Source organism: Gossypium hirsutum, chromosome A08, assembly GCF_007990345.1.
Source record: "Gossypium hirsutum isolate 1008001.06 chromosome A08, Gossypium_hirsutum_v2.1, whole genome shotgun sequence".
NCBI lineage: Eukaryota > Viridiplantae > Streptophyta > Magnoliopsida > Malvales > Malvaceae > Gossypium > Gossypium hirsutum.
The window spans coordinates 120,663,666-120,675,268 of record NC_053431.1 but is presented as its reverse complement, the minus strand read 5'-3'; the positions used below and the strand labels follow the sequence as shown (position 1 = coordinate 120,675,268).

The window sequence follows — 11,603 nt, the reverse complement described above, 5'->3', positions numbered from 1 at the left end:
ACTAGATTTGAATTTTTCTCAAATAAAGTTGAATTAACTAAAATTCAAGTAGAATTGAATCAAGTAAAATTATTTAAGTTTAATAAAAATATTGAACATTTCAAATTAAAATATGGTTATAGTATAACTAATTCCATATTAAAACACATAAATTTGAAATTATATATATTTGAAAAAAATTCAAAGTAAACTAAGAAAAATACTTTAGTATGATAAACTTGAATCATTAATTAATTTATTTAGATTCTAAAATTATTATTTTAGAAAAAAAATTAAAATTTTAACTTTCTTCATATATTTTTTAGAATTTTTTTAAAAATATAATTTTTGAAATTTTTATAAATATTTTGATTTTTTTTTATAATTTTTGTTGAGAGAGAAATCAAGTTGCTTATTTTCAAAATTGACTAAAGGGATATTTACACAAATCCATTATTCAATTTATTTTAGTTATTCAAATTATAAAATTTAACTCAACTCAAAAAAATTGATTAACTAGAAATTCAATTTTTTTATAATTTTTTTTCAATTTTTTTGAATCAAGTCGAAACTTGCTCACCGCTAGAGTAGAGTGTGCCAATTATAAAGCACCAGTGAATTTAGCAACGTCCGCCTCACCCTACTCTATTACCATCCCTAAATGCATTAGTATAACAAATTTCACTCAAATTCAAATTTTACAAATAATATTCTTAAAAGAGACAATAATAAATCTCGAAAAAATTAATTTTTATGAACATGAAATGATTGTGGAAAATATATTGATCATGCCCAAAATTAAAAAACCCCAACAAATAGGGATCCTTTCATGTCTCCGAAACCTAGTGGTGTTAGTGTTATTTTATGTTTTTTGGTGATAAATTATTTATTACTAAATTCCTAAAAACTTCAGCCGACTGACTGAACCCTAGGTGATAGTTGTCAGTTGACAACAGCCGACTGACTGAACTATAGGTGAAAGTTTTCAGTTGACAACAACCAGCCCTGAATTTGATCCTTGAACAATCCTAGGGCCCTCCCTATATCTATATGAAAAAGGAATCCAAGACTTCCCCAATCTCCAGTGGTCATTAGAGCCAAAAGAAACATAATCAATCATCAGTTTCTTATATTTTTGCAACTGTTGGCCTGAAATCAAGACTGCTGAACTCATTATTTCTGCTACTTTGCAACCATTGAAATTCGAATTTCAGATCTATTGACTCAATTGAACTAAAAACCGACTTACCAACTAAACACCCAACAGTGAGTGGTGATAATTATGTAATGGTGCATCCCTCTTTCTGTTTTGAATTACTGGCCGATTTTAAATGGGTGTCAACTGTCATTATTCACTAAGTTCAAAAGAAAGCCCCACTAAAAAGAAAAGAAACGCATAAGCCATGGATGATATTTAAAATGTTACTCTATCTTAAGAACAACTAGGTATAACAAACAAAAAAGTAATGGTCAGAGGTAATCCTCAGGTTCAAAGTTCAAACCTTGTTTAGAAGTAAATGGAAGCTCACTATTGTCTGATTCTGGATCAAACTTTCTTTACTGTCGGATCAAATGTCAATCTAAGAAAGGTTTACCTAATTATGCATACACATCAACTACCACTCAATTTACAAGGCTGTAGAAAACTGGACATAGCAAATATAGCATGGCAGATGCTTAACCTTGATGTGCTCCAAAGATGGCAAAATTTTCCATATGCAAACACCTTAAGGTAAACTAATGTTGAAGGGCAACAAAACATGTTAAAAAGTATCAAAGCAGATCTATAAAACAGCCAACCTTCACAAACAACCGTGAAAGTTACCTTCGTTTCTTTACAGAGTGAAGCATGGAAAAGTGCATGTTACCTTTTGAGTGGCTTATAGAGTACAACAGTCACGTATTTGGACTCAAACCTATGGGTCAATCCCAGGGCAACAACAGAATGCGATGCCCATCCTTTCTCAATGAAAAGGTGGTTAAGTACAACATGTTGAGGCTTTGAGGATGATGCTCCATCTTGATTATCTGTACCGAGGACAGTTTGATGCAGCTGGGACGGAACTATAACAGGCTCCTTTGCAAAATCTTCCTCCGTTGGCAATGCCTGACCATAACTGGAATTTGGAGATCCTGGAGCCACAAACTCAGTTACACTATCCAGATTTTCAGGTACATAGTCCTGCAAGAAATTGTGTCAAGTAATTAAGCAAATGAAACCAACATAAATGGTGACAATACAACTGAGATCTTAGTTAAGGCCAAGAAAAGAAAGGGTAAAAGTTTCTATCATTACTGAGAAACATGAGAGAACCTATGTAATGCACATCTTTCCTATTCTTCCTAGTTTGCTCAATATGACATACGTGAACCTCTCTTTCAAGCAACAGCAGATGCTAAATTTGTAAATAGCCAGATTTTCATTGCAGTCAATCATACTACACCAGTCTATGAAAGCACCATTACATGGAGTACAAAAGAAGTTAAATGATTCAAATTTGAGCAAGTGTCATATAAGAAGATACATACATGAACATCAAGAAGATTACAAATATGGCCCAATTCATTAGCTACAAAAGGTAGATCAGGCATATATCTCCATTCGCCATCAACAATAAACTTGTAATGGTATATGCCAGATGGAAGGACCAAAAGAATTGAGTGGTCCTTACCAGATCTCAGCAGTTTCTTCCTGGAAGCAAAAATAACAGACTCAATTATATGCCATCCAAGCTTGGGTTTGACTATTCAAACAAAAAGAGAAACAGTGGGATTTCTTAAGCGTGAAAGTCAGTGTCTATAATGCAAGGGGCTGAAACCCGACCTTGATCTCCAGTTGTCCCAAGAACCTTCCACAGCCACATCATGACCACCAAAATTCCATGTAATGATGACAGGAATACCTTTCTCAGTTGCACTATCAACAACCCCAGGTGAATCATGCCGCCAAATTTGGCTGAAAAAGGAATGGCCATCACCCCTTGGTAAGGGAGCTACAGGAACCTGAAAATTCACCAAAAGCAACCAAACTATCAGTAGAAAGGCCTCTAAACTGATAGACAAAACTCTTTAGTTCATAGGTAAATCATCAGCACACTTCTCCGACCTTAATTACTATCTGACCAGATGAAGATTAATGAAACAAAACAAATTAATTGACAAAACACAATTTACAAAACCAATTACTTGATCTTGCAAGCAATGCAGATACTCACACCTCCAAATTAGGCATCTAGAGATCCACATGAATCTATAGATGAAATCATAGCCACACACATATTAAAAGAGCAAGTCTTCGTGGACACAAACCAATCTAAAGACCAACGATATTGGGGCTTCCCGCACAATGTTTCCAGAAGTTGTATGCTTTTTGGGCTTTGGCATTGGTTAGACTTATCAGACAATCTTCCCCCTTCCCCTCATGTTCATTTGTGTTTATCTCTCATCTATCATCAGCTCAAAAAGAGAATAATGAAGATTCAAACATCTAAGCATTCCCTCTTGAGAATTAACATGTGTAAAAGAACTATTACATTCCATTTCTCCAAAGAATCCCATAAAACTACTACATTCCAAACTTCTAACGAATTTCTCACAAAGCAACAAGGCTACATTGCTTTAAAAAAAAAAACTTAGAATCAACATCTCCACTCACCAGATTTTGCAAAACTGCCCTAAATTATGACCAGAAAGAAGACGCCCAAAAAATTATCGTCCACGTCTCAATGAAACAATTCAATTTTTTTTTTTAAATTTCCCTATCTGTCAAGACAGAATTTTCTTCAGTTAGTCACTCAAATTGCCAATCAAGACTTAGATTTGTACTTATTCAAATTAAATTTGAAACAAAATCTCTCTCCTTTTTTTTTCCCCTTTTAGATTAGTAATTTAGAATTGTACTAATTTAGATCATTGAAATTTCGAAGATACGAACCTGAGGCGCGAACAAAAGAGGGGATCGAGACCGGCTAGGGCTCTGCGGCGGACTATTCGCCATTGAATCAGACGACGGCACTTTAACAACTACTGCAGAGGCCGAGGGGCCGGCTCCAGGAACGATGGGCTCCCCACCGTTGGATCTTAAGTAAAGATTTTCGATACCACCATTGGCTCCGTCTTCTCTTCCATTTGCATTTCCCATAACTTCAGTCTTCCTTTTTCCCCCTCCAGAGAGATCCACAGAAGAAACAACGATTAGGTGAAAAGAAATTTGTTTTGGTAATTGAATAAAGTGAGGGTTTAAATGACACTGGTTTTCGGTTTATTTACGGGGATTGACACTAGGAACGTGAACAACTGCAAGTTGCCGGGAAACGGTTGTTCTGAATTTCTCTTCTTCTTTTTTAACCTTTTTCACCTTTTGTCTTCCTTTTACTGACAAACTACTCCACGGCAATTGATAAAATCAAAAGGGAGAACTTAATTATATACAACCATTCCTATTTTAATTTAGTAAATCCTCTTTGCTTTTACTACTAGTATCATCCACTCAATTCCTGTGAGTTAATAATTTGTTTGTGATAAGCTGTAAAGTAAAAAATTAGGTAATGTTTTCATAATTAGGTGGATGATCGAATTCATCATGCCATCAAATTTATATGGTTTGATAAAATAAATTATTAAAAATTATAAAAATTTAAAATTTAAAAAATAAAAGATTGATTCAATTGAGTATTTAACTTGAGTCAATTTGTCTATACTGATTCATAGGTCAATTAATTTGATGATTCGGTCTAGTTTAAACAATCGTGATTTTAAATCTTTACTTTTTATATATTAAGTCCTATTGTTTTTATTTTCAATAATTTAATCTCTTTATTTTTTAATTTTAAATTTATATTTTCAAAATATATATAACCACATTATACTTTAATTGAAAAGTTAATATATTAACTATGAATTAATTAACAACATTATAAAAAGGGAGAATGTAACTCTTAGTCTCTGAATTTGACAAGTAAGTCCACATTGGTCCTTAAACTTTTTTTTATCTACTTTGATTCCTAAATTTGAAAATTATTAGTCATTTAAGCCAATTTTGTTAATGGCCGTGAAAAATGAGGGGATAATGTAACTTTTGACGGGTTTTTTACCTCAATATTATAAAAAAATTTATACACGAGAATAGGTTGTCAGCCAGATTAATTACGAAAATAGTATATTTTTTTAGGTCGTGCCTACCTGACAAGCACAACTGATTTTTTTAATATTAAATTTTTTTCATTTAAAAAATTATTATTATATTTTTTTCGGGTTAGTATACAACCCGTGTATATGGACGGGAAAAACATACATACATGTTGTGCCTATCTGACGGGCTCAATCTGACAAGCACGAGTAGTTGTGCCTTCTTGGTAGGCACAACTAGTAGGGCCCACATGCTTAATTTTTTCCCTACATATTCCCTCGAAAATTTGATGAAGAACATACAAAAAATTTAGCAGGAAAATAGAAGTAAGAAGAGAGGGAGAAGAAGGAAAGAAAGGAAAGCAAGAAGAAGGATAAGATATTTTAATTTATTTATTTTTAAATAGAATGTAGAATTTTGTTAGAAATTTTATTATTTAAAAGTTTGTTAGATTAATAATTTTGTTAGCTTCTGAATGAAAAATTTTGCATTAAAAATTTTATGCAACTTTTTTGCTATTCGAAACTATTTTGAGAATTTTGAAATTTTTTTAATAGATTTAGTATTGGATATGGAGAATCAGTTTTTTGTATGCGTTTATTTTGATGGAGAAATTTTGACAACAAGCGTAGGATGTATATTTGAATGTCGCAAACAAGTAGCAATGAGATTCAATAGAAATATCTCTTTTGATGATATGAAGGAAAAAATTAGTGAAAAAATTTATAAACGTTGTGAGAGAAGGATCTCGAAACTTTTCTACAAGTTTCCAGTTTCTATGGATCCCATAAAATTCACCGAAATGGAACTTGTAGACGATGAAGACGTGGAGACAGTGGTCGCTCTTTATTGTGGGACTTGGAGCAACCAAAATGCACCGATTCAGTTATTTGCTGAGTTAGCTGTTGTGGAGGAAACTGAAGATCCCACTCCATTAGGTGAAAAAGATGGAGCTCAAGAACCGTGTATGGTGGTTCCGGTATCATACGTTGGTAGTCAATCAACTATACATGGGATCGACATTGATCTTAATGCTGCACCCGAGACTACTGTGATTGGTGATGATGTATACCATAGTAGTGATCCTTCTGATCATGAAGTCGATAGTGAAAGTGATCCCAACGTGGATGAGGTCCCGGATGATATTGACGATGAAGGCGTGAATGAGGAAGTAAATGTTAATGCGTCTTCAGTCGAGAACCAGATTCGTCGTATTGTGATACATAATAATCCTGGGGCACACATGTCTCGGATAGACCCCGATGCGGCGCATGTAGCCGAGTTTTCAGAGTACCCTAAAATACAATCTGCTCATCGGATGGCCGTATATTCTGATCCTGAGGAGTTGTTCATAGGCCAGAGATTCGAAAATAAGGAAGAGTACGTATTTGCCATTAAACGGTATAGTATGAATATATCAGTAGACTATAAAGTCGTCGTGTCTAAACCGACATTATATATTGGAGAGTGTTGGAAGTCGGCGGAAGGCTGCAATTTGCGGATACGAGCTGCATTTATCCAAAAGTCGCAAATATGAGAGATACGAAAATTTGTTAGTCTTCACACATGCATTTCATCACGTATGACAGAAGATCATCGAAAACTTGATTCCAAAACTATTTGTACGTGCATCATGCCAATGGTTAAAGACATGCCGACCATTAAGGTTTCAGTACTGATTGCCGAAATACAGGCACGATTCTAGTATCGAGTGTCATACCGGAAGGCATGGATAGCTAAACAGATGACAATTGGGCAATTGTACGGAGATTTCGATGCATCATATAATGAGCTGCAGGGATGGATTGCCGCTATGAGGGAGTACGTACCAGGGACTGCCATTGAGTTGCAGACAAGACCTTATTATGGCCCGGATGAGTAACTATAACCAAGAAAAAAAAATTTCCAACAGATGTTCTGGACGTTTGATCCATGTGTACGTGCATTTCCCCACTGCAAGCCGTTTGTGCAAGTAGATGGGACATGGCTATACGGTAAATATACACAGATCTTACTTCTTGCGATTGCTCAGGACGGGAACAATAACATGCTCCCGATTGCGTTTGCCATCGTAGATAAAAAGAATATGGGGTCGTGGGAATTCTTCCTTACAAACCTACGGAGGTATGTTATTAGTAATAATAGTATTTGCATCATCTCCGATAGAGGGAAAGGATTAATTGCCACCATTAGGCGTTCCGGTGTGCCATGGAGATCTGTTTACTGCATACGGCACATTGCGTCTAACTTCCATCGAGATTATAAGAATGCAGACTGGAAGAGACAAGTTGTGAAAAAGGGTAAAGAATAACCTTATCCTTTCAATATATGACCTAATGCTTTGTGATGAGACTGTAATTTATATTTTCTTAATACACACACAACGTACGAGCTTGAGCCACACATTTTTCGGCAAAGGATGACTCGACTTGAGAATGATATGGAAGGTCAAACGAACATATCTTTCCGAAAATGGTTGGGTACTATGGAGCCGTGGCAATGGGCTCAAAGTTTTAACGAGGGCTTTCGTTACGGTCAAATGACCACAAACTTGGTGGATGGCATCAACGCTGTGTTATTGAAAACACGACATCTTCCGATTCCATCTATCTTCTCAGCTATATTCTACAGGTTGGCTACCTTGATGCCAAGAATGGGTCAACAACAAGTCAACCAGATGGAGGCAGGACACATGTTTGTCGAATATGTCAGGGATGCAATGGTTGCAAACCGTCAGATGGCGAGGTCGATGAATGTAGAAATATATTCACGACGTAATGAAACGTTTCACGTTACAGAGACCATCGATCGTCGACCCGATATACCACCTTGGTCCTACAGAGTTGATCTCCGAAATAGACAGTGTGATTGTAGGAGGTTCCAAACACTTCATTATCCTTGTGCACATGTTGTAGCAGCTTGTGCTAAAGTCTCGCTCAATGTAGATCAATTTATCGATGAAGTGTATACCCTCGAACGCACGTTGCGTGTATGGGAGAACGAGTTTCCCGTACTTCCTGACCTATCTACTTGGGAGGTTCCTCCGACGACATTCGAGCTTGTCCCAGACAAAGGGTTACGTAGGAACCCAAAAGGTCGTCTGCAATCATCTAGAATCCATAACGAAATGGACATTAGAGAGAAATCCGATGGAAAGTTGTGTGGAGTATGCAGATTACCTGGTCATAATCGGAATAAATGCCCGCTCCGAAACTACCATATTGGACAATCGTCTCGATCGGATAGAAATTAAGATTGTGTTTAAACAAACCATTAACTTATTTTTGGAAAATAATATGTTATTTGGAAAATAACTATTATTGTAATGAGATACATGTTTTATTAGGTATAAGTATTTAAATTTTTATTTTTGTAATGTGATACATGCGTAAATATATATATATATAGAATCATATTAGTGAATCTGCTAATACATACTTCATCCGGATAAAGTATGCATTATTAAAATTAAATTAAAATATTAAATAAGAAATAAAATTATAAAACAATATGTTATTTGGAAAATAACTATTATTATAATGAGATACATGTTTTATTAGGTATAAGTATTTAAATTTTTGTTTTTATAATGTGATACATGCGTAAATCTATATATATAATCATATTAGTGAATCTACTAATACATACTTTATCTGAATAATGTATGCATTATTAAAATTAAACTAAAATATTAAATAAGAAATAAAATTATAAAACAATATGTTATTTGGAAAATGATTATTATTGTAATGAGATACATGTTTTATTATGTATAAATATTTAAATTTTTGTTTTTATAATGTGATACATGCGTAAATCTATATATATATAATCATATTAGTGAATCTACTAATACATACTTTATCTGGATAATTAAATAAGAAATAAAATTATAAAACAATATGTTATTTGAAAAATAACTATTATTGTAATGAGATACATGTTTTATTATGCATAAGTATTTAAATTTTTGTTTTTGCAATGTGATACATGCGTAAATATCTATATATATAATCATATTAGTAAATTTACTAATACATACTTCATCCGGATAAAGTATGCATTATTAAAATCAATGCTTTGTTTAAACACAATATAGTGAGTTGAAGGGAAATAAAAAGAAAATAATAAATAAGGAGGGCTTAAAATGAAATTATCCAAATTAAAGTTTGGTGCCGCCACACTGCCAGGTGGCACCCTTGCCCTTCCTTTTCAACAGCCATTCAAAAATAGAAAATTTACATGACAGGTCCCTAAATTTTTTAAATCATTATTTTTTTTTATTTTTTTACTGTTTTGGGTCAGAAATTCAGGGTGGTGCCGCCTATGCACCGCTCTCCACCAAGACAAATGTACCATTTTGGTACTTAATTTTTGAAACAACTTATTTTGTTATTTTATTTTATTTTTTTATATTTTTCGGTAAAAAACCCATTTACATACTTACTCCGAGTGAAGCATGACTATTTGTGTTCATACATACTTAACTCGGATTTATTATGTATTTCATTTACTATTATAATTACGTTATTCAACCGGGGGAATGATGACTATCCTTTGTAATTAAATGATAAAAAACTCATTACATAAATAGTCATTACATAATTTGCCAAAAATAAATTAAATTGATAAATAAAATGCCAAAAAAATTATTACATAAAAAAGGAAGTTATTTATATTACAAAACCCCCTAAAATTGATGGTTTGATGGTGTGGTTCCAGGGGTATATTTTTATGGAGCCGACGTTCACGTTGCGAACGACTACGACGATCAACGTTCTCTTCATCTATATGTGGGGGTGTGTGAAACATAGACGAAAAATCATATGTCTCAAACGCCATCGATGAACTTGAGCCGAGAGGACTAGAATATGGCGGTGGATATGGGCCGGGAGGAGTAGAGTACGGCGGTGGATACGGGCCAGAAAGAGTAGAGTACTGAGATAAATATGAGCCGAGATGACAGGAGTACTGAGGTGGTGATGGGCTGAAGATATCAAACTCTGAATTATAACCGTGGCCTGAGGACCCCGAGAAATAGTCATCGCCCCCTAAATCTGGATGATAAGAACTACCTCCAGAGTGTAGTTCTGGCTCTGGCTCCTGCAGTGGCTTCGGCTCTGGTGCATGATGCGGATCTGGAAGATGTTGCCCAATTCGTGTCGTATGCGGAGGGACTACCATCGACCGCCCACCAAATAAAAATGGTTTCTCTCTCTCACAGTACCACTGCAGGTACTGTAACGAAGGCTGGAGATCCAAGCCACGATCCATCTGAGGTACCCTCCCAAATCGGTTGTTCCACATCGTAACATATTCTTCATGTTCATCTCCCCAATCAAGCTCATGCCTCCCCCTCCTGGCCATCCCATGGATATCCCCCAATCGTACTGGCAGACTCGGGATATATTGAATACAACCGAACTGCCGAGGTACTCGATCGCCATGATACCACTCCACTATCTGAAAATTGATAATGGATGCACTAATGCACCATAAGTTTGAGTGGATGCGGGCAGACGAGGGAATAACCGCCATAATTTCTAGAACAGAATACAGCATCCAAATGAACTGCATAGTTAATCATATTTTTTATATTAACATAGGTCGAGTGAAATAAAATAATAAAATAAAATTGATATTGGAAAAACTTACCCCCTCTCCAGAATGATTCTCAATCATCAGATGGTATATCGGAATCGTGTATGACCTTCCGATACCCGGATTTGTGCTCCATCTAAGAAAAAAATTGTTAGAACAACATAACCCGAAAAAAAAGTCAACTAATTGTTACAATGCATAAAAATTCATCACCTATTAACGAGTGAAAATATATATGATTGGTGACTAATTGATGCCAAGAATAGCATCCGGTAAAGTGCCCACGACTGCAGCAGTATGAGGCATCCGCCTATGTCTATCGTAGAAGGATCCGTCGTCCGGCAAAGTTCTCGATACAACATGGCTAACACTGCGGACCCCCAACTGTATGAACGAGTGTTATGCAAATTAGATAATAGGGGTAAGTACATCAAGTGAACAGTACTGCCGTTTGATTCCGTCATAAGTACACCCCCTATAAGGTGCATAATGTAAGCTCAAACGGCCTGCATCACCTCCTGTTCATTGGCAGTACTCGGCAAATACTCAAAATTGGCCTTTAGCCATGACAACCTCAAACTGGCAAATTTCCCCTCACTTGGCGAGCGTCCAAGTAATTCATAGCAAAGAGTTGCCGGCCTGGAGATCGAACTTATGCCCGTGACCGCATTACCGTCGATGGGGAGCCCGAGCTGTACTGCAACATCTTCTAGAGTGATGGTGCACTCCCCGCACGGCAAATGAAATGTGTGGGTCTTCAGACGCCATCGTTCGACTAAAGTAGAAATCAAGTCATATCGCAGATCAAAAGTCCAGATCAATGCTGCTGATCCGAACCCGGCTAACTCCAAGAACGGTATTAGGCGTTCATCTGGCTGAAACCCTATACTTTTAA

At 35.6% G+C, this 11,603-nt stretch overlaps 1 protein-coding gene across 1 annotated transcript; it reads right to left on the bottom strand.

Moving 5' to 3' along the window:
* Positions 1-1,740: 1,740 nt before the first annotated feature.
* LOC107962786 (SNF1-related protein kinase regulatory subunit beta-1) lies at positions 1,741-4,350 on the bottom strand. The gene is made up of 4 exons (XM_016899297.2): positions 3,914-4,350; positions 2,804-2,982; positions 2,509-2,671; positions 1,741-2,161 (listed from the first exon to the last, which is right to left on the bottom strand). The coding sequence occupies exons 1-4, from the start codon at positions 4,118-4,120 to the stop codon at positions 1,844-1,846; spliced, it is 867 nt and encodes a 288-aa protein (XP_016754786.2). The 5' UTR covers positions 4,121-4,350; the 3' UTR covers positions 1,741-1,843.
* Positions 4,351-11,603: the final 7,253 nt, after the last annotated feature.